Source organism: Crassostrea angulata, chromosome 3 (genome assembly GCF_025612915.1).
Source record: "Crassostrea angulata isolate pt1a10 chromosome 3, ASM2561291v2, whole genome shotgun sequence".
NCBI lineage: Eukaryota > Metazoa > Mollusca > Bivalvia > Ostreida > Ostreidae > Magallana > Magallana angulata.
This window is the reverse complement of record NC_069113.1, coordinates 33,826,581-33,854,567: the sequence shown is the minus strand read 5'-3', so window position 1 is coordinate 33,854,567 and position 27,987 is coordinate 33,826,581. Positions and strand designations below refer to the sequence as shown.

The following is a 27,987-nucleotide window of genomic DNA, read 5'->3' as shown; positions in this document are numbered from 1 at the left end:
AGTTAAAACATTTAAGCTGCTGTATAATGTGCTCAGTCTAAATCAAGCTTTGATCTCATTTAAATATCTTGAAAATATCTTAAGATGATGATGATGATTTGAATACCGATTCGGGTGATATTCAGTGATTCAATTGTCATAATGAATTTTCTTATTTTCATTTTGGTATGTTTAATCTGCATTGCCGAGACGAAAGGTAAGATTTTATGATAATTGCTGAATATCTTATCATTTATCTGAAAAAAATAAATAAAAAGTATTTCATGCTTAACAGAAAATTTTCCAAGGGGTGTCTGAGTAATACTTATGTTTGCCAGGGGGTCCGGGGCCTGTACTATGTATATTAGGACATTTGAATATTTAAGGGGGGGGGGGGCTTCTCCTACTCCCTCTAGATCTGCATAAGTGTAAAGTGTTTACGTTTTTTCCTCTCAACATTAATATTTTATGATATGCTGCTAGGGTAAGTTTGGTAATTTGATTCATTCTGATGATTTGCCATTTTAAATATTTTAAATATTTTACTGTCGGTTTTCTATTAGGAAAAAGTTGATGGTGTTAAGGAAAGTAATCATAAAAAGTATAATATTCTCCGTGTGACTGAATACTACTCTGAACTTCGAGGGCTTCTGTCAGTTTCCGGATGTCATGAGTACCAATTAAGAAAAAAAAACCTCTAGTACCGACGAAAGATGTCATTTTAGATAAACAAAACGGATCTTTATTTGAATTTTCTAAGTGCATTTCTAGATTTTCTTAGTGTGTGATGGTACACTTTCATAAAAAGAAATTCATCACAATGTTGTATTAATCACTTTGTAGATGTGAAAGAAATATATCCACAACTAATTAACTAATTATGTACAAAACATAACCATCATTATGCTATTTAGTTATCATAATGGAGTTGCAAACCCACGACTGAAATAAGTAAGCCCCGTTTTGAATTCGATTTTTTTTAGCAGATGAAGCAAGAGGGAACAAGTTAGATAATACGAACAAAAAATCAAATCATTTTGAAGTTATGTGATTTTTTAAACTTATTTCATTTCAGTGCAAACTGACCTATGTGATATCTCAAACTACTGGACTCATTATGGGAGCCATTGTTATAAAATATATAACACCTCCTTATCCTGGGAAGATGCTGCGTAAGTTTTCAGTCAAATTTCTAAATTGCTTAACATGACACCTATTCAATAACCCCCTTTGAATGTTTTAAAATGTAACATTTTTTATGCTATTCTAGGTAAAATACTCTTTACGTAAGTTGTACCTTTTTATTCTAAAATATAGGTCTACATAGCCATAAACATGAATATAAACTTAATAATTTTTCTTTTACAATTCGCCGTTGTTTTCGTTTTACAGAAACGTGTGTAGGTTTTTGGACGCCGAGCTTCCAATTATTGACGATGACGATATTCAGGAATCGTTGGTGAATCTTTCTAAATCTGTACAAGCTGAGCTTTGGATTGGGATTTCGTTATATCGAGGGGTAAAATAATTTTTTAAGGGAGTTCTACAATGCTAGCAATGTCAGCTTAGGTCGTCTGAGGATTTTTTTGGTCATAGAACTGTTTTTGGTTTCCTAAGTAATTTGTATCATATTGCTGATTTAAATACCGTTGAAATTCATTTGCTGCTACCCTTTTTAAAAAAATAAAATCTAAGAGACATCTTTTTGTTTTTTATTGCGAATGGAGACGTTAGTTTGTTCGCAGTTTTACATTCACGCGAATATTTTCATATCGCAAATGTCATGTCCTATGTTCTCGGAAAGATTTGTGCATATTCATGTTATATGTCGACATAATTACAGTAATTTAGTTAGGGGTATCTATTCATTATTCCAGAAGCTTGTTTTGCGGGTTTTTTTTTTTTAAAAGATAAAACAAAATGAACATGTATCTCTTGATGATATCATTAATATTGAAATGGAATGCTTTATATATGAATTAATGTATATAAATATATAATACCGGTATGATCAAACTTCTTTCTTTCATGTTTTTCCTTACAGAACTGGGTAAACCCATCTTATGAAAATGTGAACCATATAAATCAAAGCTGGACATTATCAGACAGGTTTGGCATTTGAGTCTTTTATTGGAGTAAAGTTTTCTTGTCCGTATTTTGAGTTCAAATACTAAATAAATTGCATTGACATAGTTCAAGAAGGACTGCACCTCATCTTAATAAATACAGATCTAAAGCTACGAATAATAACTCTATCAAAGGTTACTTATTTTCACACAATGTCATAGTATAATGTCTTTTAGTTCGGATCCCTTTGGTACAAACAACAGAAGTTGTGTTGTTATACGTGAAAAAGATGGAATCCTCAAGTGGATTTTCAAAGATTGCAAACAAAGAAGCTATTTTGCTTGTTCAAAACCTGAGGGTAAGATTTCTTATTATATATTATCATTTTAGTTTATAATGCATGAAAATTGATACTAAATGCATGGGAATTTTAATATTAATATGAAATATAGTTTCGAAACATTATTTTCCTGAATATGCACATTTTTTCTTGAATCTTTGATAAAAAGGCACGCCATTACTGAGTATCATTATCAATATTTACAGGCACTTGTCCCCTTGGTTGGATATTCCACCAGCGAACTTGCTATCGGTATATCGACACACTTCAAACATCGTGGAATAACTCCATATTATACTGTCAACTGATGGACTCCACGTTGCTTGAAATTACGGAGTAAGCAATGCTAGGAAAAGAAAAGAAAAGAACAACTTTTCGTGAATTGTTAAAAATAAGGAATCATGAAGTAACCATATCTATTGGATTGGATTTTTTTTCCAAATAAATGCACATCTTCATTTCTAGAACCCCAGTTATATTGAAGCAAACCCTTATCCCTAACATTTTTTTTCTATATTGTAGTGTTGATAAGCAAGTATTCATTCACCAGCTCGTACAAGTACAAAGTCCAGGAATAGGAAACGATGATCGTCTTTGGTTGAATTTAAGAAGTATTTTTCTAAGATTATTAATATATTAGGAGTCTAAAATTTCCTCTTTTTTTTTTTCTCTTATACAAATTTTTCAATCATTCAATATTACGATTGGTATTATGTTATCATTAGAAATATACCATTGTTTATTTCATTTATTAAATTGAAATAGCTTTAATGGCTTTTAAAATTATTAACATTTTCAAGAGGACGCCCAGGATGACTGGATTTGGGAAGGTTCTTGGCCGACGTATACCAACTGGTTTAATGAAACAGATGAATTTCAGTTCAACTGTTCTTACATGGATACTAGTAAGATCTTTATTAAAGAAGCCAAATTTTTATGAACACCAGAGTAACTTTTAAAAATCTTATTTAGTACTTCGAAAAAAAAATCAAGGACTAAAAATCGTCTGTGTTTGTCTTTGTTCTCAGTCTTTGACGTTCTCAATCATTTCAAAAGCTCCCATTGAAGGTGTTTATATTTAATCCCATTTCAAGGTAGAGAAGGTAAATGGTTTACAGATATACCTTGTTCATCTTCGGCCAACACGATATGCAACTTTGACGTTGGTTCTTCAAATTGGGAGAAAAACATGCTGAAGGCTGAAGTTAAAGGTACAATGAAGATCATGTTAGACCATATTATTGTAACGACGAACAAGTATCTTCTTTCGATTCAATATAAAGATTTTCTATCAAATATGAAAATCAACATCAATTATAATTAAGTAATGCATTTTATCAATGTGTCTCTTGAAAATAACATTAACGAATAGTACAAAATCTTGTCAAGCTATGTTAAGATTGATAGACAATTATTTTAAAACCACACATTTGAACGGAGTTTAATAAAATGATATATATTGTATGGGGAAATGTACTAACAGTCATCAACATGGACATATAAGAAACGAACTTTAGTAAGATGGCATGACATTAAATAGATGAAATTTAAGAAAAACCTGTTTTTTCCTCATCATTTAACAACCTTTTCTGAAATGTACAATGTATTAAAAATTCAGAAAACAAAACATCATCTGAGTGTGGGTTTGGTTGGGTGAATGATCCACTAGGCGATTCATGTTATCTGGTGAAAAAGGAATTGCTCGTTTGGTCAGCAGCAGAAGACGAGTGTATCAAACAAGGAGCGCATTTGATCAGTCTGGATAGCGTCCACGAACAGGGATATATATCAGGTATGATTCATGCTCTTACATATCACTTATATGTAAATGTGATAATTTACATGTGAAAGGAAATATTCTTTATATTTTCAAAGCAAGTTCATATTGTGAAAATTTACATTATTTTGATTATGTATACTTCAGGTTTCCTTCATTCCTCAAAGGACGACTATTTAGCATTCTGGATCGGTGCAAACTCTCGGACTGATGGCGAAGGGTTTAAATGGAGTAATGGAGCTCCATTTGTCTTCTATAATTGGTTTCCAGGTAATCCAATTTAAAAAAAAACTATATAGAAAAATAAATCACAATTTTAAGAAATGTTACTAAATTTAAAATCAAACAGTATGTATATTTGTAAGGAATATTATTATTATTTTCCATTGTTGAACCAATAGTTATGCACACCATGTATTTCTACACTGATGAGTGATAAGTTAGTACCTTTAAAATACAGATATTATACCATATCTTAATATTTTCAAACTCATTTATGTTTATATTTCATAAATATGAAACTTAGACCCCGTGTCTTCTTGAACTCTTTTGTTCGTTAGTAACAGTCGACCTAGAAAATAAAAATCACTAAAAATACAAACATCTGAACTAAAACTGTTTTAAGTTTCAACTTTAAGAAGAGACAGGACACTGCACTGATCATGTGACTTTCTGTGATCTAATGACATTTTATATAATATAAAATGTAACTATGAGTCTTGGTGTGTTGCTCTCGCATAGGCGTCGGAACCGGGGGGGGGGGGGGTAAGGGGGGGGGGGGCTTTAGCCCCACTTTTTTTTTTGGCAAAGTTTGATCTAAACATTAGACACATAGCATAATAGAGAGTTCAGCCCCCCCCCCCCCCCCACTTTTTCTCGAAGCAAATATAATTGACCTGGAATTTACCTTGAAAAGATTGAAATATTGGAGTTGGAGTTATAGGTATAATCCCCCCCCCCCCTCCCCCCGAAGATTAGGATTTTTATGATTTTGGGAATCAGGTTTTGTCAAGATGTCAAGATTTCTGAGGATTAGTTTAGCCTCCCCACTTTCAATTTGCTTCCGACGCCACTGTCTCGTAGTTTCACAAGTTGTAATCATGTTGTCTGCGTCTTTATACTAGTAGTCCTAACGACATCCTTTTCAATTTATATTTAACAGAACAACCTGATGGTCAGGAGGGCGGTACTGAGGAATGTGTCGTCATGTTTTCTAGTAATGGAAAATGGTCTGATGTATCATGCGGTCAACGACATTCCTTTATTTGCGAAAAAAATCGTAAATTCCTAAACTTGTTCACATTCTATTCTTTTTATTTCCTGTTTTGAGAAAAATTATCAACTCTTCTTTTATAAAATGTCTTTAATTACTAGTATCTAAATATGCAATTTTTCATGATAAACAATATTCTGGTACTTTTTTTTCTTCAATTTTTAGGTTCCTCAAAATTAAAGACAACAACTGTAAAGCCAATTGAAAATAACGGTACACTTTTTTTTCATTAATGATTCATTGTGATTGATTTTGTGAGTTTAAGCTTCAATTCCGGTACTTTTCGTAAATTTTGAAAGATCAGTAACCGTTTTCCAAGACGCATTAAACTTTGAAAATTTTATAAAAATTAAGCAAGGTCGGGAATCGGTGTTTTAAATGTCTTGACCGTCTTTTAACAACTGCCGAATAACAAAGCTAATGTTTTATTGCAGGCTAGCAATAGAATACATTAAGATATTAATACAAACATTTAAATTTACAGCAATAAAATACATTAGATTACAGAAGTATTAAAGAAAAGAAATGGACTTGCATGTCTTTGTAAACTTTTCCTTTAACTCCTTTTTGCCATTCTGCAATAGTTTTAAGTGCCATACTTACTCTACCAGCTGCTTAATTTCCAAATATCTTTTCTACAGTTCATCTAGCACTACTGTTAGTAATTACCAAGTTACAAATTGGCCTTTGCAACTATTGGTCAACAATTTCACTCAAATTTTTGTGAGTTTCTTATGCAAAGTTTTCAATTTATTCTTTAAAAGCACTTTTTAAATAAAACGTTTTATTTTTAATCCAAAATAGGGAAGTTCTACAAGTACTATCTAGTAGTCGACTCTTTCTACTGAAACCTCTTTTTGGGAGTTGATTTTAATCAACTCTCCTATGCAGTTACTCGGGCAAACCGAAAGTGAAACAGTGTTTGGACCTAAGCACAAATCAACACCGCTGACAACATTTAGTTCTAATCAATAAATTCGATGTAATGAGTTCTTAAGCATTGTTCTTCAAGGAAACTCATTTATAGATACCTTGTAAATAGTCAGATTTTAAATAGTACGAACAATTTAGATATTTTTTGAAGTCGTACATTTTATGTATTCCTACGCCAGAGTTCAATATAGTCTCGTTCAACCAGACGCTCGGCTGTCTCCGTAAATCCCCGACAAGGATAGAGTCTCTCTTGCTTGTCGGAGAGTATCGGAGACAGCTGGGAGTCTGGTTGAACGAGAGTAGAGTTCAATTTTGTTTGGATCCATACAATTTTTCATAACTATTTCGATTACTAATACGTAGTTTGATGGAGTTATTCTTTGAATATTACACAACATGATTATATTGGATTTTCACGAAATTCCTGTAGGATTCATATTATAAAAATGTGCGTAATTCAAATACTTATAGGAATTTACTTGCCATGCAAAATAACAAATCGTTGATTTTAAAATGAATAACAATCGATAAAATCAACTCCCGTCAGTACTTCAGTACTTTGATTTAAAATATAATTATGGATTATGTGGGTGTTTCCCCTATTTTCTTCACCTTGCTTATGTTGGGCTAAATTCGTCATTTAATCGTGTGATCGTTACTTTTGTTGTTAATCTATTAGTTCTTAGTCCTGCTCATCCAAGCCTGGACTTAGTTTTGTTTTTAAAGAACTCGAAAGTCTTTTTACAAAAGAACTTACGAAAAATTCATGAAAAACCTTTTCAGTCTCATAAATGACTTTTGGAAGTATTGTAAGCATGTTTTACTAGCATTAAGTTGTAAAACGCAGCCCAAATGCAAATTCTTACTACAGCGAAATCTCAATCTCAAAGAAATAATGGGGTAATTCTGGAGAATTTTTAATTAAATTCATGAGTTGTACTAATAAAAGGTCATGTTTGAAAAGCTGGTACCGGAATCTTCCATGAATTGTAATCCTATGAAAAAAAATGTATGATTCTGAAAACTTTTTACAAGATTCATTAAAATCTTGTAAACTGCTGACAGATTCCGCGGGATAGTGCAAACACCTTGGCCTTTGTTCTCCAACTGCCAACTTGATCAAAGCTAACAAAAGAATATAGATTACGAAGCAATACCGCATCTATAAATAATAAGAGAATAATAGAAATATAACTGTAAACAGCTCTGTTACAACGCACTTTGAAAATTTATGCATTTTTTTTATATTGCTTTGTCACAGAGCTCCACGTTTGAAAAGCAAATTATCAAAATTTCAATGAGTGTCCGAATGCTTAAGCAAGGCTAGAATGTGTCATGTTTGAGGGATCATTTTGTACGGTGTAACTTCCGTCTATGAAATTAAGCTCCTCTGATAATAGATGTTGCAGTTAAAATTTTATTTTTCAGGCAGTAGTAAGGCTTGTCAGGACGGATGGAAGATCTATAATAATCAGTGTATTTTGATTGAGAGACGAAAGTTGTCTTGGATTGAGGCAAGTGAATTCTGCAGAAAACAAAAAGGATTTTTAGCATCCGTAGAGGACCAAAATGAGCAAAACTTTCTTTATAGTCAGCTTCCCTCAAGTGAGTCCATTTAAGGTGCTATGGAACACTTCCATGTTGTGACGTAGTGTTTATCGAAATAAATAATAGAATGAAGAGTTATTTTTATATGTAGTTTCTTTCTTGATTTTGTCAAATAACAGCGTAGCACAGTGGGTTAGAGGGTTTACACAAACGTGTCATGACTGGGGTTTTTACATTTTTTTCTCTCTAAATATTTTCAAAAGCTATTATTTGGTAAAATATTGCAAAATTTGAAAATTCTAAACCGCTGAAAGTATTCCAATTATAATGTACTTTAATCCAAATTAAGATCAACAGAAGTCCCGCACCACCTTAACAGATCCAAAATATATTTTATGAATTTTGCTGAATATTAACTTTTCGAACTTGATAAGAATCTACATACGACAATACGACAATTCATTTTCAGATTACTGCTTTAATCTTCATTCAAATGATACTTACTGCTCAGAACTTGCTGCTGCTGGTAAATGTACAGCTGATCTGCTTTTCATGACCAAACAATGTATGGCTGCATGCGGTATATGTGATTTAGTATGCCACGATGTATTCGAATCAACCACGTGCCAAGCTTGGGCACGTACTGGTGGTTGTGAGAAAAATCCAACTTTTATGCTCCGTGGATGTGGAAAAACATGTGAAGGTTGTGAATCAGGTAGGAAAAAAAAACGTTTTTAGCTCACCTGAGCTGAAAGCTCAAGTGAGCTATTCTGATCACATTTTGTCTGTCGTCCGTCTGTCTGTCTGTCCGTCTGTCTGTCTGTCTGTCTGTCTGTCTGTCCGTAAACTTTTCACATTTTCAACATCTTCTCAAGAACTACTAAGCCAATTTCAACCAAACTTGGCACAAATCATCCTTAGACAAAGGGGATTCAAAGTTGTGAAAATTAAGGGTCACACCCGTTTAAAAGGGGAGATAATTAGAAAATAATGAAAAATTTCGAGAAATTTTCAAAAATCTTCTTCTCAAGAACCAGAAAGCCAGGAAAGCTGAAACTTGTGTGGAAGCATCTTCAGGTAGTGTAGATTCAAAGTTGTGAAATTCATGACCCCCGGGGGTAGGGTGGGGCCACAATGGGGGGTCGAAGTTTTACATAGGAATATATAGAGTAAATCTTTAAAAATCTTCTTCTCAGAAACTAAACAGCCAGGAAAGCTGAAACTTGTGTGGAAGCATCCTCAGGTAGTGTAGATTTAAAGTTGTGAAATTCATGACTCCCGGGGGTAGGGTGGGGCCACAATGGGGGGTCGAAGTTTTACATAGGAATATATGGAGTAAATCTTTAAAAATCTTCTTCTCAGAAACTAATCAGCCAGGAAAGCTGAAACTTGTGTGGAAGCATCCTCAGGTAGTGTTGATTAAAAGTTGTGAAATTCATGACCCCCGGGGTAGGGTGGGGCCACAATGGGGGGGTCGAAATTTTACATTGGAATATATAGAGTAAATCTTTAAAAATCTTCTTCTCAGAAACTAAACAGCCAGGATAGCTGAAACTTGTGTGGAAGCATCCTCAGGTAGTGTAGATTCAAAGTTGTGAAAATCAAGACCCCCGGGGGTAGGGTGGGGCCACAATGGGGGGTCGAAGTTTTACATAGGAATATATAGAGTAAATCTTTAAAAATCTTCTTCTCAGAAACTAAACAGCCAGGAAAGCTGAAACTTGTGTGGAAGCATCCTCGGGTAGTGTAGATTCAAAGTTGTGAAATTCATGACCCCTGGGGGTAGGGTGGGGCCACAATAGGGGGTCGAAGTTTTACATAGGAATATATAGAGTAAATCTTTAAAAATCTTCTTCTCAGAAACTAATCAGCCAGGAAAGCTGAAACTTGTGTGGAAACATCCTCAGGTAGTGTAGATTCAAAGTTGTGAAAATCATGATCTTTGGGGGTAGGGTGGGGCCTCAATGGGGGGTCGAAATTTTACATAGGAATATATAGAGTAAATCTTTAAAAATCTTCTTCTCAGAAACTTATCAGCCAGGAAAGCTGAAACTTGTGTGGAAGCATCCTCAGGTAGTGTAGATTCAAAGTTGTGAAAATCATGATCCCTGGGGGTAGGGTGGGGCCACAATGGGGGGTCGAAATTTTACATAGGAATATATGGAGTAAATCTTTAAAAATCTTCTTCTCAGAAACTAATCAGCCAGGAAAGCTGAAACTTGTGTGGAAGCATCCTCAGGTAGTGTATATTCAAAGTTGTAAAAATCATGATCCCTGGGGGTAGGGTGAGGCCACATTGGGGGGGGGGTGTTAACATTTTACATAGAAATATATAGCGTTAATCTTTAAAAATCTTCTTCTCAGAAACTTATCAGCCAGGAAAGCTGAAACTTGTGTGGAAGTATCCTCAGGTAGTGTAGATTCAAAGTTGTGAAAATCATGATCCCTGGGGGTAGGGTGACATGGGGGGGGGGTGTTAAAGTTTTACATAGGAATATATAGAGTAAATCTTTAAAAATCTTCTTCTCAGAAACTAATCAGCAAGATTCTTTATAATTGTTAAAACTTTGGCTCCAGGACAATTCTTCGGCCTCACAAGAAGGTTCAGAGTTTGATGTAGATAAATATCCCATATATAAGCAATTGTAAAGGATTTTTTTGAGAACTGCAATACTCAACATGTGATGTGACTATAAAATTGAAGCAGGCAGCTATTTTTTCATTAGAATCTTTTTGTATTACTGTATTGAGTTGTTGCCCTTGATTTATTGATTCTTGATTATTTTAATTAATGCATCCACTGTTAACCAATTATTGTGATGATTATTTTTATACAATAATAAATATTCAATGTATATAAGTTGTTCTGCATCAGAAGTTTTGGGTTAGGCCGGATTAGTTTGTTTATTTTTGATTTCCAATTTTTAGATACTATGAATTATTTTCGGCCGGCACATATATAGGGACAGTGTCTATTGCATTATGACGAGCGACTGTTTGGGGTTAAACTTGAACAGGTATGGGTAGATTGAGTGTGTGAACATCCGTGTTTTCTAACCTTCGATACAAAGTGTGCGGTCATTCCTGCTATATATCGCATTAATACAAGTGTACAGTCATACCTGCTTGTATTGGTGGTGGTGGAGGCGGAGCACTAGTGTATGGTCATCGCTGCAGGTGTTCAGGCCTTTCTAGCGCAAATGTGCGGCACTCCCTGCTTGCGTTAGGTTGAGCTGTTGGCGGAAACGTTGGTACCTGTTGAGTTGCGTAGGTGTGCGGTCATCCCTGCCTGCGTAACGTTGAGTTCCTATATATGTGCAGGAGCGGTGATTAAAGTCTGCTCTTGTAAATATTGGCAGCAATCAGGGCTATCCGAGTTCCAAGGGGGAAAATGGATTTTATTTATACAGGATCTACGTGTATTATTGTACATTGTCCAGATTGCTTGTATTATGACTCCATTAAGCTGACTTTATCATACCTATTGTTCCTCAGGTGAGCGATGTGGCCCATGGGCCTCTTGTTCTATTATAATAAGCTTTACCAATCTGCTGCGAGAACCGATTGATAGCAATTTGTTTATTATCCTTTAATTTTGAGAATTCTGGATTGTTTGGGCGATTCTATGAAACAATATGCTTTACACAAATGCAGTTTATACTACGAATAATGATTTTTTATAGTTTTAAAGGGAGGGTTTTGGCTCGGTCTTCGTGATTCAAAAGATCAGACATTCGTATGGGAAAATGGTGAAGACGTTTCTTTTAGTTTTTGGAGAAGGTCTGAACCCCAAGGATACGTCCCATACAAACAGGGATGTACAGCTATGGCATATCAAGTAAGATGTCCATGTATAGTCGTAAAGTATAAATGTTATGTAGAATTTGAAACGTTTTGTGTAAAACACTTCCACAAGAATAATAACTCTCGTATAAAGATATTCTCTCTCTCTCTCTCTCTCTCTCTCTCTCACACACACACACACACACACACACACACACACACACACACACACATTTTTTAAAATTATTTTTAGGATGGAATGTGGTTTGATCAAGATTGCAATACCGTCATGCCAGGTTTTATTTGTAAATCTCCAATGCAATACATAGGAACAACAACTGTGTCACCAGGATGTAACGAGGTAAATGAACATTAAATTTTTCTGACATCATTGTTTTACACGTATGTGCTATTATTTTATTGTTATTAGCAACAAATATTTAAGAATTTCATTTCATTCGGTTTCACTTATCACCTGAAAATCACCTGAAAAATATACATAAGGATTCATTCCACTTTAAGGGGGATTTGTGGTCATTCTGTACATTTCATGATAAGAATGTCTTATTCTTATCCTCAAATGTACAAGATGGCCGCGCACTCCCTTAAAACAGTCAACTTGCCTTTAATAAAGCGCTTTACTGATTCCGATAAGTTGTAAACATTCATTATTTCCTCTTCTTTTAATCAGTTTTTCTGTGCCAAACAGTCAATACACTGGTTTTATGCCCGATGAATCTGCCATTATCGGATTGGTAGTATGGCAGGAAATTTTTTTAAAAAGTCTATGTCACTGCATAGCAACAAAAATGCGGTCGGACAAGAGAAAAAGACCTTGACAAGAAAAGAACTGATGTTCAAACGAAGCTTGCCCAAATTGAAAAAAAAAATTGTCCAAATATTTTATATCTTAAAGACAGTTGTAGGACAATTGTGACATACGAAGCAGACCTGATGTTCGTATCCAAGATTTCGAAGACGCTTATGAGGCTAGCCGTCGTATGAGATACATGTAGATCAGAGAAATTTCGGCCGTATTGACGTGCTTTAATTCGTCTCGTGATGCACAAATCTTTCAAAAGAGCATTTTAGTTGCACCTGGAAATACAGACGCTATCTATTCATCTCACTAGAGAAGAAAGACGAACTTTATATGATTTGCCGGTCAAGAAATCAAGAAAACAATTTTTCTGGAATAAGACTCGTCAGAGCCATAGATCAGAAGTTCAAGACGAAATATGTGAGGACCATTTTGTTAAAGTATACTTCTAATGGAAACCAGTAAAAAACAAAGTTCGTAAGTAAACTTACTGGTATGTTTGGTACAGACACTTTGTCTGCAGACAACTCGGATGTACGATTGTGTTTCCATGCTAGTCAGAAAAAAAATTATCAACAAATCCTGGAGGGAAGAAAGCTTATCAGCTTATAAAAAGAAAATCAAAGTACTTAAGTACTTTCGGAGTTGATTTTATTGATTATCATCAATTTTGAAATCAACGATATGTTATTTTGCCTGGCAAGTAGTTTCTAATCTGTATTTGAATTACGCACAATCATATTTAATATATGAATTCTCGAACTTTTCCGACAATAATTTCGAGAGAACTCGGCCCATATTAATCATGTTGTGTAACATTTAAAGATGGAATTAATTCATAATTAAACTGTCAGTAATCGAAATGTTTCTAAAATTTTACACGTGGATCCAAGCAATATTGAACTCTAATCTCGTTCAACCAGACGCTCGGCTGTCTCCGTTAATCTCCGACTACCAAGAGAGACTCTTTGCTTGTCGGAGATTTACGGAGACAGCCGAGCGTCTGTTTGAACGAGACTATTTTGAACTCTGGCGTAGGAATACATACATATACAAAAAAAAAATTAAATTGTTCGTACTATATCTAACTATTTTCAAGGTATTTATTAAAACGTTTTTTGAAAAACAATGGTACAGCATGCAGTACACCGAATTTATCTATTATTTTCAAGATCTATAAGTCTTGTCAGCGGTGATGATTTGTGCTTAGGTCCAAACACTGTTTCACTTTCGGTTTGCCACAGAAACTGCATAGGAGAGTTGATTAAAATCAACACCCAAAAAGGAAAACTTACAAGGCTCTATTTCTTGTAGGTAAAGATAAGTAAGGACTTTTTCATTGTGCCTTCTTGGGGTTAATCAATAAAATCATCACTTATTAATCAAGATATATAGACAGAATAGAGCTTGTGGTAGTTCATCAGGTTACTATACCAAATCTCTGAGAGCAGTGGAGAAGTTGGGATATTAGTAGCTCTTAGGAAGGCTAATATTACAAATTGTTATACATAGCAAGCGTTGGGCTGCCTTTTGAATACTTTGCAATACAAAATAAAAAACTCTAGTTAGAACGAGCTATTTAAACTGTGAGAGACATGTTTCCTATGTTAACAAAACACTCATTCAGAAATTCAAATTGCATATTAAGACGAAAGGCCACCATGTTTGACTCAGGTCTCGATGAGTATAAATGCTTTTATACGTCCAACATTCTTTCACTTTTGCTCTAAGAAGATCATACCTTGGAAATCAAATGTCATCAGTACAGAGAGTACATGTACTAGGGTTAAAAGCCTCTTGTCTAGCACTGATTTCTAAAGTCAGACCACTCATGAGACCAATTCAGTTACAGTTGTTACATTTTTGGAACCATCACTCAGAGACCTAGAATATGAGATTTCCGTTATTCTACACTTTGTAGATCATTTGAATTGGTGGTTAAAAAGAGTAAACATTTTAAAGGGTAACTCCTTTGAATCATAGGAGGCAACAATTACCCTCACAACAGATGCTTCGTATATTTGGTTCGGGGGCGGGGGTTAATGGGGAAAATAATATCAGAATATGGACAAGATGAAAATTCTCTACGTATCAATCACTTGGATTTTCAGGCAGTGTGCAAGTCATTTGTGTATTTTATCATATATCTGAAAGAAACAGAAACTTCTGTTTATCAACAAATACACCAGCCCTTTGCCCAAGTGTTTGGATATCTTGGATAACGACAATTTTAAACAACATTCTGTTAAAAGCTAATCATGTAGCAGGTCACTTGAATTACTGCAGATCACCTTTTTAGAGTAAAGACTCAACACACAGAAGGGCTTCTAAACAATTAGTTACTAATCATATTTTGGCATTTTGGGGGAAATCAATGATTTAATTGATTTATTTGCCAAGAAATAGGGGAGTATATAATTTAAGACTTCAAGAGTAAATAATGTGCCTGACTCAGACTTGCACCTTGGACCATTGAGATTGGCATTATTAAAACAAAATACTTACAAAGCTGTTTTTCATGTAGCAATTACAACATTTTGAAGCTGCTCAAATACACAAGAGCTGAAGTCAGGTGAGGGAGCCGTAACTGTGTAGTAACTATTATGAGACATGGACAGTGAAACAGGATCGTATGAAATATTTTTGGGCCAAAACTTTTGTACTCTTATTTCAGGAAATAAAAAGTTAGTTCTAAGAGAACATTCATTTGGCTTTCTGAAAACAAGTATATACGAGTATATTTACGAGTAATCTTGAAAGATAAAGATTGTTTTTAATGGTCCTCATGAGCCTGTTTATACCCAGCCAGTATCAAGATCGATTGAAAAAACCATTAGAATTGCTAATAAGTAAAAAGTTACAGAATCAATCACCAAGCATGGAAGCATTTAAGGTTGTTTTTTTATGCGAGTTGCAGTATATTTAAACTGTTACAGAAAAGTACATATTTATTAAGGATTGAATGTTATAGGTACAATTTGTAAAAACAATATTTGTAAAACAAAATTCCCACTAGCCTTCTTTTTAAAGTAAATGTATATTCTAAGAGTAAATCCGAAGGAAATAAAATCTAAAATTTGATTTTCAAAGTAATTTATTAAATGAAGGATTTACTTACCACCCATTCTTTCTTCCTACGGTTGTGACAATGTTTTTCACTTATAAATCTGATTGATAAAGAAATAGTAAGCGTGTGTAAGACTAATCAGAGTCAGTAAAGCACTTTGAGAGAGATATGTATATAGATTGAAAGTAAATCCACCATTCAATACATTACACCTTGACAAAATCAAACTAAAATTTCTTGGTTGTATATTTGTCGCAAGCCATAAACCTATGGGTCGGGTTTTTTGGAAAAGTCTCCTTAAAATCCTTTTTTTAATTTAGACCTATATTAGCTATGAATCAATGTGCTACAAATTTGCCGAGGAGAATCTTTCCTGGAATGAAGCACAAGCAAATTGCGAATCAGAAAATGGACATTTAGCAACTGTTAATAGCAGGTACGTGTTGCTATTAGTTACTTTTTTCATTTATCTATTTTTTTTGTGTACTTTGATTACGTATTCAAGGAACTGTTGCATTCATTTTCACTTCCTCCTTTGAAATCACAACTTACGTATGATGGTGAGTGGATATAGAGTTTAATCATCCATACGAAAATAATATTCTTTATTAATAATTTATTTGCTGTAGGTATATACAGGCTTTTCTTTCAAGTCAACTGTTTGAAAAAGCGGGGAACTATTGGATCGGATATAAAGAAACTAGAGCTAATGACAGTTCAACCTTGTGGAATAGTGGCCACCCTATTGAATTTCAATTTGGTGATATTGTTGGTAAATTAAAAAGCGCCATTCTCTGAATATATGCAAAATGTATTAATTGACCAAGCTTTAAGGGCAACAATTTACCGTCGATTAGATTGACATCGGTGAATTGCAGAATAAAATATTCGCTTCTAATATTAATTTACTGTCTTTTTGGTTATTAAGTTTTTTCTTGAAACATGGACGCGGTATCATATGCAATCGTCAATGAAAAGTATAAACTATGTGTATCTTAAAGTGTGTACATTATGGAGTGGCAATTGTGTTCTCTTGTTGTATATTGATTTTTGTTTTCTTATGTTAGATTCTTCTTCACTCCACCAAACGGAAGCATGCGCAGCAATGACCACAACTGTTCCAGTTGGCATTTGGTCCTTTATAAACTGTGAAACAAAACAAAAATTCATCTGTGAGACTCTGAGAGATGGTTATACAACAACTATTATTTCCCCGCCTACAACTCCTCCTCTCATGTGTCCTGACAACTGGATTACAATAGATAACAACTGTTTCAAAGTATTTTGTATTTTTTAAATGCTACGCTTTTGTTGCTTTATTTGGTTTCCTTTCATATAATACATCAATCGCCATTTTAAGTCTACCTGTTCCAGCCACTCTTCTTCTTTTTTTTACATTTTGGGTGTTTGAAAATTCAACGTGGACAAATGCGAGGGCATATTGTAGAGGAATTGGGGCTGATCTAGCTAGCATTCATTCTGAAGCAGAATTGAATGACCTTCAGTCTAAAATAAGGTAATGTAATTTTGATGAATAAATTCAGTTCGCATAAAAAATAGTTTTGAGCATTTGTGAACGCTTTCATAAGGTATTTGTACATGTATAAGCAGTGGTTGTAGTTTGTTAAAAATATCCTATTAATAAACATGCAATAAAACACAAAAAAATTGTGTTACTTAGTTTAGAATATTGGATAAACTGGATTCATAGGAGTATAAATCGTTCTTAGTGTCCTGAAGACTTTTTTTATTTAGTGGTAAAGTTTGACGTAAACGTTTAATTATGCATGCAGACTATATAAATTGCTAATAGATATGTATTTCAGGAAATCTGGTGACATGTACTGGGTTGGACTAAACGATCGAGAGAAAGAGGAATGTACGTTAAAAGCATTTATAACCTTAATTGTTCTTTTTAAAAATGTGTCATATAATTTCTTCTTAATGTTTTAATTTTTTTTAGATTATTATGCTATTAAAAACAAGATGGCCACTAGTAACTCAGCTGTAGCTCAAATATATCACATGTTAACATTCTCCTATTCATTTTTTTTTTCGCTAAGCTCAGTTATGTTATTGAAATAAAATAGAAATTGGTTACTTATATTTCTTGAAGGAAAATAAAAAACAAATTTGAGGACAAACAATCAGAAATATTTTGCAATGTTCAGATTGGGTTTGGTCGGATGGAACACCTGTGGTCTATGCACCATGGATGGACAATAGGATTGTTAACTTGAATGCCAATGAACATTGTGTTGTGTTCCGATACATCGATGGAAGCTTTGACGATTTGAGTTGCACAAATCTACATCCATTCATTTGCAAAGTACCAAAAGGTTTTTCCTCATTATATTACATTGAGTTCTAAAAGCATAATTGTATTTTCATGAGTTTTTTGGAGAAAAAATTTAATATGTACAAAGGTAACATGTTTTTATATTATCGACACAGATCATCAAAATTCTGAATCTTCAAATCTTTTGATTTCAATTCGTGAAGCTAGCATATTCACCAGTATAGAAAATATACAAAAGAAAATTTCAAATATTATTTTTAAAAAATTTGGATGGAATGTTATTTCTCAAAAATACTAATAAAACACAAATTTCTGAATAAAAACAAAGATATGTTCAAAAGCAAATTAAAGTTGCAGAAATGTAATAAATAAAAGCATGTTGACCTGAAAATGAAAAGAACAAAAAGAAAAATTAATTTATGCATACTTTTGTATAACCCTTTAAAGTCAGAAAGGGAACACAAAAAAGGGAGGGGATCAGGTATTTGAGGAGATTTGATTGTATGGTGAAGGGAACTATTAAATATTAAATATTAATTAAAGATGATTATGGAGAGTTAAAGTAAGGTTATCAATCAAATTACAGATTTGTTTGAAGACTGATAACATTTTAAAAACTACGTTTAGTATTAAACTTATTTTTCAAGAGTCAAAGTTAGACATGTTTTTCATGTGATTGATATTACTTACATTCTTTTTGTTAGAGATTTCGAGGATTCTTGACTTTTTGTCCACTTACGAATTTAATTTACAACCCATTGTTTATGTACAACTTAAAATACTTTTTATTTACCATTGAAGGAGTGGAAATACAGAAACATTTCCAGCCCATTCCAATCGGTAAGCTTGCAAATATATGTTTGCTCAAGTTTACGAAATAATGTATTCTTAGTTACTTTTAGTGCAAAAAGTGAACTTTTAACAATACTGGTGTAAGGTTATTAATCATTAAAGATAAATACTTGACAAATATTCTTAGTAATAAATAAGTCTGGATTATCATCGAATTGTCGATGGGATCTACTTTGAAAAAATATATGATTTTTTAAAAGCCGTGAACTATAATTACCCCCCCCCCCCCCTCCATAAAAATTAATAATTTTAGCTTTAAAGATTAATTTGTAATATCTTTATACAGGATCCTTATACATCTTTATTCTTCTCAAGGAGATTAAATTCGTAAATGGTCTTAACCTTACAGCCATCTTGTCTGGTTATAATTTCGTATTTAATGTAACTCAGTAGCTTTCATGTCCGGTTCTATTTTTTAAACGGCGTGATAAATTTCCAATTAAAGTTTTGCCTACATCAATGATTTTTTAAGATAACATGCATTTGTTTTAAAGTATAAAACAAGTATGTTTCGGTGGCTTAGTACAAATATATAGCTCATGTTTTCAAAAAGGAGAGGAAAAAATCATTTCAAAATACTTGGGGTAAATAACTTGACAGACGTACGGAAAAGGAGGAGTGCTATTGCACTCGTTTAGAATTATGGTTTTGCCAGCTAGGACCAAAATTTTGATATGTTAAATACAGTTTGATCAAGTATGTAAATATTAGTAACTGTTAGATTAAATGTATGTCTATTTGGTACAATTAATTTTTTTTCAATGTTAACAAATAATATGAAGGTATGCATGTTCAAGACACCATCTAGTAAGAACTAGCTGGTCAATTCTGAAATTTAAAAAAAAAACTTACATTAAAAAAAAAAATATATAATGGCGTGTGAAGAATATATGTAATATTTTCATATTTTCAATAATACTTTTAGCTAACCTGAGCTGAAAGCTTAAGTGAGCTATTCTGATCACATTTTGTCTGCCTGTCCGTCCGTCCGTCTCGTCTGTCCGTCTGTAAACTTTTTACATTTTGAACTTCTTCTCTAAAACTCCTCGGCCAATTTCAACCAAATTTGGCACAAAGCATTCATATGGGAAGGCAAATATAAATTGCAAAAATTAAAGACCGTTTTAAAATTGAGGTTCTTTGTCTAAAACAGCCATGTTGGACGTAAGATAACAAGTCGATCGGACAAGAATGGATTTGTATGTTGTGCAGCAGTTCGCGTGCGAAGGGAATCTTTGAAACATGCAAGATACATTGGTGCCGATTTTGTGAAGTAAATTGTGGTTAAATATTTCAATGCGTTGACAGTTTTGATATTTTAATAATACAAAATCATGGTTGGGTGTGGCCACAATGGGGGGATGGATTTTTATCTAAGAATGTATAGAGAAAATCTTCATAAATCTTCTTCTCAAAAGTTATTTGGACAGAAAAGCAGGAACTTCTGTGGAGGAATCCTCAGGTAGTGTAGATTCAAGTTCAAATCATGGTCCCGGGGGGTAGGGTGGGGCCAAAGTGGGGGTCAAATTTTTGCATAGGAATATATAGAGAAAAGCTTTAAAAATCTTCTTCTCAAAAGTGATTTGAACAGAAAAGCTTAAACTTGTGTGGAAGCATCCTCAGGTAGTTTAGATTCAAGTTTCTTCAAATCATGGTCCCTGGGGGTAGGGTGGGGCCCCAATGGGAGGGGGTCAAATTTTTGCATAGGAATATATAGGGAAAAGCTTTAAAAATCTTCTTCTCAAAAACTATTTGGCCAGAAAAGCTCAAATTAGAGTTGAAGCATCCTCAGATAGTGTAGATTCAAGTTTGGTCAAATTATGGTCCCTGGGGGTAGTGTGGGGCCCCAATGGGAGGGTTAAATTTTTACATAGGAAAATATAGAGAAAATCTTTAAAAATCTTCTTCTCAAAAACTATTTGGCCAGATAAGCTCAAATTAGAGTTGGATCATCTTCAGATAGTGTAGATTCAAGTTTGTTCAAATCATGGTCCCCAGGGGAAGGATGGGGCCACAATGGGATGGTGAACTTTTTACATAGGAATATATAGAGAAAATCTTTAAAAATCTTCTTCTCAAAAACTATTTGGCCAGAAAAGCTCAATATGGAGTTGAAGCATCTTCAAATAGTGTGGATTTATGTTTGATTAAATCATGGTCCCCCGGGTAGGTAGGGGCCACAATAGGGGGATGAATTTTTACATAGGAATATATTGTGAAAATCTTCTTAAAAACTGTTAGGACAGGAAATCTCAAACTTTTGTGGAGGCATCCTCAAATGATGTAGAATCAAGTCTGTTTAAATCATGGTCCCAAGGGGTAGGGCGTGGTAACAAGGGAGGGGGGGGGGTGAATTTTTACATAGGAATATATAGAAAAAATCTTTAGAAATATTCTCGAAAAGTTTTTAGTCCAAAAAGCAGTAACTTGTGTGAAAGCACTGGTTGTGCAGATTAAACTTTGATCAAAACATGATTCCCTAGAGAAGAGTGGGGCCACAATGGGGGGGGGGGGTATATAGAAATAGAAAAAAATCTTCTTACAGGTACAACAACAAAAGAGGTTTGATATTGACCATAAAAATATGTGGATAAGATTCGGTAGATTTAAAAAAAAAATGAGCAAGATCTACTGTACTAAGTTGTCAAGATATTTTGATTTTGATACAGTAATGCTTATTTTATCAGAGTTTGATTTTGTTTCTAAAGTAAACAGATGTTATGTTATTCAGATTTTGATTTATGAGAACAACAATTTATTATCGCATTTTAAAAAATAAATATGGAAAAATCTAAACGCAAGCGGTATGTGTTGTTGCCTGTGTTCTTGTCACGTGGACAATATAAGCAGAAGAGTTCAATGGAAAAAATGACTTAATTTATAGTAAGACTATTCATCATCGAATCGTCTGTTCGTCTTTCTTCTTTGAATTGTAACTATATTTGCGAAACAGTGTAGGGCAACATAGAGGTAGTTTGAATGTTTGATAGTCACGTTTTTCTTCTTTTTTTTTAGGGGGGGGGGGTTAGAGGGTTAAACTTTCTATACTATATATATAAATAAAGGGCTATATTTTCTAATTATTCACAGTTAGGTTTTGTGGTTCAAATGAGTTGTTTATTTTGACATTAAAAAAACTTTCATTCTTCAGAAAAATGTGCCGATGAACGTTTTATATCGTTCAATGGTTCGTGTTTTGCCGTCAACTTCATGAATACGACGTATTTTGAAGCGCAACGTTTATGTCATCAGAAGGATGCCGAGTTAACGAGTATCCACAATAGGAGAGAAAATATATTCTTAGCAGAAGTATGTGTTAATTTGGAATCAAGTATAAATTGTGAATTATTAACAATGTGTTTTGCATTTGTAAATGAGTAAAAGTACCATTACTGTAGTTTCATTAAGATTCATTGAATACCAATTTTCGTGGATTTCGTTGTTAAGTTGATCCACGAAATTTAATGTTCATATATTGAAGTGCAATTCATACAAACAGTTTGTATTTATAGGATCATTGACAAAGAATTTTTGCATCCTTTAAACTGTTATTTTCTTTGAATTCACGAAAATTGATAACCAAGAATAATAATGAATCCACAGTACTTAAAGTAAAAACGCATTTAAAGACTTATTAATGTCTTGTTTTCAAGATTTTTTTTTTTATTTGAGAGAATACAAATTTGATTTAAATACTAGTTTGTACTGAGTTGTAATTTGACAAAACTCTTCATTACTTAGTTTTGCAGTATTAATTAGTAATTTGATGATCCTCTTTCTCTTTCTGATTAAACAAACTACTAGTACATATTTTCATCGCTCGTTATATTTTGCACGTAATCTTATGCAATTCAAAGGTTTTGAAGAACATGTTGCAATAACTTCAATAAAGATTGGAAACGTTTCATATTTATATAGTAAAACTGTTATAGATTTCAAATCACATGTTGTATCATTAATCCGTTATTTGTGTAGATTGGCAATGGCAGCCTGTGGATAGGCTTACGCGATTTGCAAAACGATGGGTAGGTTTTGTATAATTATTTGATTCATAACCAGTGATCATACTATTTCTGATATTTGTTTTATTCCCAATTTTGTTTTTTTTGTTTTGTTTTGTTTTTATAGAAAGAGGTGAGAGCTTATTGGAGAGTGGTAAATGTTTCAGACATATAATAGGATAGCGCGATCAATTCGTTTATATATGTTTTATCAGAAATTGTAATGCAAAATATTTTTTATTTTTTCATGAAATGTATGTAATGATCTTAAATATTAATCATATTATGATACCAAAACTTCAATACCATTCCTTGAATAAGTATAAGTACGCGATACTTCAACATTTTATTTTACAGTTTTCAATGGAATGATGGCACACCATTTGATTTTGAAGTGTGGAATAGCGTTAAGTATGCACAGTATGTCTTTGGTTCACCTACAGGAAAGAGACGGTGTTCCGTCTTTAATGGTATTGTCAGTGTGTTTGCAGGTCCTCTATAATGTGTATGTTTCCTAGAAACATTGAATTATTTCGATATTAAAGAACCGAAATCTGTCTTTGTAGCTGGCACATGGAGTCCCGTTAACTGTGGCCATCGAGTCAACGGCTTTATATGTAAACAGCGTGAACATGGCGATTCCGAACCCGTGCCACCAGCTTTGATAATTGGCGGATGTCCCGAACAGTTTAAACCATCTCCTTACAGTAAAGTTATTGGTTACCTTAAACATACTAACTTTTCTTGATGCAAGGGAATATCTTTTATCATTGAATAAGTTGCAATTATTGCTGAAATTGTTAGCATGTTTCCCCTGATTGATGCATTTTTAATATGAATTTGTAACACGAAGCACATACGTGTAAAAAAAATGTATGCATTATTTGGAATTAGCGTAAATTGTTTAGTTATATTTACTGAACGAAAACAAATGCATTGTACATATAAATTTTAGGGATTTTAAAATCATAATTTCGCCTTCACACATATACTAAAAATAATGAAATCAACAGAAATGATTTAAATGAGGAAAAAAGCAGAAGACCAAATTTTGATTAACATTATATACCTGTTTATGTTTAAATCCATAGACAATAAATGTTACAAGCTGGTAAAAGAGACCAAAACGTGGTTCGGAGCCGTAGATGAGTGTTTGAAAAGAAATAGCTCATTGTTATCAATAAAGGATCAAATTGAGCAAGGTAAAATTTAGTGTAGTTGTTTTCTAAATTATTTCCTTCAGCTACAAAAATGCTTCCTCTGTGGGTATTTTCATGATCTTAAAATAATAGAATGATGATAAAAGAATACAAATCAAAGTGAACAAAATGTAAGCAGAAATTTTAGCATACAATTATTCATGTGTGCTTAATTTCTCGTTTAAGATTTTGTGATTAACTTGCTTGAATGGTCAAATCAATACTTGTGGATTGGACTTCTGATGCAAAGTATGACCAAGGATAAGGGGGGTGAGTACCTTTGGGAAAGTAACAATGAGGTGACCTATACTAACTGGAAAACTGGAGAACCATTTATAAAGGTAGATAAATTATTCATACGTTAAAATGTAGTGTGTGTGTGTGTGTGTGTGTATAAGAATTATGGTTTTTGTTTCAAACATTTGAAAGATTTGCATACAATGTCATCGTAACTGGATTAATATATATTAGATATGAGTTGAAATATATGACTGAAATGAAATGATCCTTCTCCTTTTCTTTCGGCAATGCAGTACAACTGTGTTGAAATGCAAGGTTATTCTGACATGATGAATGTGGGAACGTGGAAAACAAATTATTGTACTGCTGAAAGAGGTTTCATATGTGAAGCTTGGAAAGGTAATGTAGAAAGAAAGAAATTGGTAGCAAAATTTAACATGATTAAAACCGTAATTTTGATATTTTTAACAACAATAAAAAAAACCGGAAATTTGACCAAAAATAACGAATCAGATAATCATTAAAATTAATGCCATTTTGATGAATTCTTCAAAATACCCAGTCATGATTTGTTAAAGGTATTTTCCTTATTATTTTTTAACCATCCTACAGCCATTTTTAAGCAAGTCAATCGTACCATTCCTTTCCCGTCAAATGTTTTTTTCTTTGCAGATCTGTCTATTCCTGTAATAGAATCAACTGTGTGTCCACCACATTACGTGGAGAATAATGGAAGGTGCTATCGGTTCTTCCAAGACATTCCATTGGACTGGGAATCGGCGGATCACTTCTGTACACTCGATAACGGAACACTGGCATCCATATCGACTATATATAGATTCGGTTTTATTCAAGCATTAGGTCGCCATGTCAATTTAACTACCTACTGGATAGGATTGAGAAGATCAAATGTATGAAAAATGTGTGAACTTTGGTACATCTTTGTCACACGTTTTCATGTTGAGCACTATAACGCTCATGAATTTATTGATTCTATTGAACTATATTAATATGAAAAATAATTATATTATAGACGTCGGATCTTTATATGTGGAGTAATGGCCTACCCTATATTTTCACTAACTGGAACCAGTCAGAACCTAGTCAGAAACCAGGAGAAGATTGCGTGCTATCACACAACAACAAATGGAAGGATACATCTTGCAAAATTCGCTTACCTTTTCTTTGTGAAAAGATAATCGGTGATAATACTACTCATATATTAATTTGAACGGCATCCAAATTGTTTTTCACAGTTGTTTTCACTATTCAAGAGTTATTTTTGTATGTATTGTTTGTTTCAAAGTAATTTAATTTTTAAAAATGCTATATTATGAAAAGTTCACTATTCTATGTTTTAAGTAGCTTCTTTTTTATAGAATACATGTATTTTTCAGTTTAACCCTCAAGTGTAGTAATTTTATCGTGCGTTTTTATGGGGTGGAAATTACGCAGTTGTCATTGAAATATTTTTTTTTGTTTTTCATTCAGAAAATCAACCTTTGCCACCCCCACTGAAAGTGAACTGTACTGCATCAGCCATGGCTCTCAATGGAGCGTGCTATCACTTCGAACTTGAACATGCAGAATCATGGATGGACGCTCGTAATAAGTGTAAACAGTTCGATATGGATTTAGTTTCCATTCATTCTACCATTGAAATCGAACACATGGTAGAATTTGTCATAAGGAACGGACTTACACGTTCTTTTTGGATTGGGCTATCCAGACGAAAAGATTTAACCGATCCTATCGAAAAAAGTATACAGTTGATTATATCTCATTTCATTATGAATATCAATAATAATATAAAGATACAAAGTGCAAAATGTATGTAAATTTTCGTTAATCAAATGACTTTTTAAAAAAAGGCAACTATAAAGAGAGAGACGCAAATCCCATAGAGTTGTATGCATTATACATATCAGGTTCTTTTACAAGCTTTTGAGATGACATGTACATACATTTCTTGATTAACTGGATAAAAAAAAATAATTTTGTGATAAGTTTATGAATCATAATATGTACATGTAGTTATAATACAGTGTTAATTAAGGCAGCAACACTGAAAATTTCTAGAAATAAGTTTAGAGTTACAAAACTCGTCCAGACTTGACTGCTATACCCATGATTCATTTTGTGACCAGTCTCATTACATTATTACATTTTAAATTACATTTTCCAGTTAGTTTTTACTGGTCAGATGAAAGCGATTTCGACTACGCAAATTGGAATGAAGAAGAACCCAGTGATAGTTTATTGAGCCAAACAGAGGAATGTGTTGAAATGTTCACAAACGGCACGTGGAATGATGCTTCATGTGACCAAATCAAAGGCTTTGTTTGCATGGAATCGGGTACTTGAGTTTAAGATTTTTTAAATCCAATAATGAAGTCCAGATTTATATAACAGTAACATATGTAACTAATAAAATTAATAATTGTAATACGATGTCATTCCCACGTTTTTGTTGTTTAGGATTTAGTGGAATACAAACAACGATAAAAGTGTATGACGTCGCTAGCACAACAGACGACAATACAACATGGCTTAAAAGTTTTATAAGTGAGTTTTCCAGACTATGTCCTTTTCTTTCATCATTAAGAATAAATGCAAGATACTATGTCCTTTTCTTTCATCATTAAGAATAAATGCAAGATGTTTCACCAAGTTTTCAACTTCTCATCAATTTAAATTTTATGATAACGTTAAATAACAAGGCAAAAATATTTTGAAAGAGATATCTTAACAAACTGTGTGACATATATTGACTTATTAATTCTTACGTGCTGCATACCTTAGAATATTGACGTATTCTGATAAAATTGACAAAACTGTGTCTTTATATAATATATGTCGTCTTTCACAGATAACCCTAAAGTTGTGTTTGCTATTACTGGCGTTGTGATTGGACTTCTATTGATAATGGTCGCTGTGGGAAGTATCGCATTCTTCATCAAATCTCGCAAGTTCTCGTCCTCATATAAAGAACCAATATCAGCGGGATTTGAGAACGCAGTGTACTTTAAAGACGAGGAAAACGTTTTTATTTCCGAACTGTAAAGACATTCATTGTAGTCTCTAGAGTATTTGTCAATGATTGCATTCAAAAGTGTTATTATCGCCATTTCTTGCATGTACAGAACAAAAGTTTATTAATAAATTTTCCAAAAAAAATTGCATCTTTTCTCTCTAAAGCACATTAAATTTTTTTTTAAAACTGACGATCATACGAGAAATATTTGCTTACTTACCGAGATATTCATAGCTAAATCTTGACATGAGTTTATTAAAACTATTCAGTCCGAGTGGGGTGTTTAAATTTTACTCTATACCATATTTATATAATTTATTTTGGTTGAACTCGGTGAATTAGAATAAAATTATTTTCTTTTGTGGAAACGCCAATACGAGTAAGGGGCGGTGCTAAATTAAGGTATTGTCGGTTAGTCGTGTTCGAATTGTATTCATTCTAGCGTTCAAACTTTGCACGTGAAAGTTTAAAGTGTATGCTTGTTGTAATCAGTACTTGATAAGGTTTTTATTAAGTACACCAGTACAATATGGTATTGGCTCTTGGGCATAAATGACAAGCTACTTGTCAAATGAAAACTTCAGAAGTTTTCAGATATGGTTGATGTTGAATATTGCAGAATATTGATTTTGAATACTGCAGATTGTAAGGGAGTGACTTTCTGTAGTGCAAGAACACAAATGAAAAATAAAATTGTTTTTTATTGTTCTTATGAAGAGCAAGTACAAAAGAAATGTGGTAAATGTCATTCTTCTTATTTCTTTTATTTTTAAAC

The 27,987-nt window shown here is 33.2% G+C and overlaps 1 protein-coding gene across 1 annotated transcript; it reads left to right on the top strand.

Annotated features, from left to right (window-relative positions):
* The first annotated feature begins 6 nt into the window (after window positions 1-6).
* Window positions 7-27,345, top strand: LOC128178264 (macrophage mannose receptor 1-like). Its single transcript, XM_052845361.1, has 37 exons — window positions 7-196; window positions 1,055-1,151; window positions 1,372-1,498; window positions 2,024-2,088; window positions 2,283-2,404; window positions 2,593-2,722; window positions 2,909-2,997; window positions 3,187-3,291; window positions 3,481-3,597; window positions 4,005-4,178; window positions 4,311-4,433; window positions 5,326-5,442; window positions 5,602-5,649; window positions 7,798-7,974; window positions 8,387-8,632; window positions 11,601-11,755; window positions 11,954-12,061; window positions 15,908-16,023; window positions 16,217-16,359; window positions 16,655-16,868; window positions 16,993-17,103; window positions 17,414-17,466; window positions 17,759-17,926; window positions 18,688-18,726; window positions 21,890-22,047; window positions 22,714-22,763; window positions 23,097-23,209; window positions 23,306-23,446; window positions 23,831-23,941; window positions 24,125-24,279; window positions 24,472-24,577; window positions 24,851-25,089; window positions 25,212-25,380; window positions 25,670-25,939; window positions 26,364-26,534; window positions 26,657-26,743; window positions 27,048-27,345. The coding sequence occupies exons 1-37, from the start codon at window positions 142-144 to the stop codon at window positions 27,239-27,241; spliced, it is 4,863 nt and encodes a 1,620-aa protein (XP_052701321.1). The 5' UTR covers window positions 7-141; the 3' UTR covers window positions 27,242-27,345.
* The last annotated feature ends 642 nt before the right edge of the window (window positions 27,346-27,987 follow it).

Coding starts and splice junctions, on each gene's coding strand:
- LOC128178264 (XM_052845361.1), top strand. CDS start 142: ATGAATTTTCTTATTTTCATTTTGGTATGTTTAATCTGCATTGCCGAG. Junction 4,179..4,310: donor CGAACAGGGATATATATCAG/GTATGATTCATG, acceptor TGTATACTTCAG/GTTTCCTTCATTCCTCAAAG. Junction 7,975..8,386: donor TTATAGTCAGCTTCCCTCAA/GTGAGTCCATTT, acceptor ATTCATTTTCAG/ATTACTGCTTTAATCTTCAT.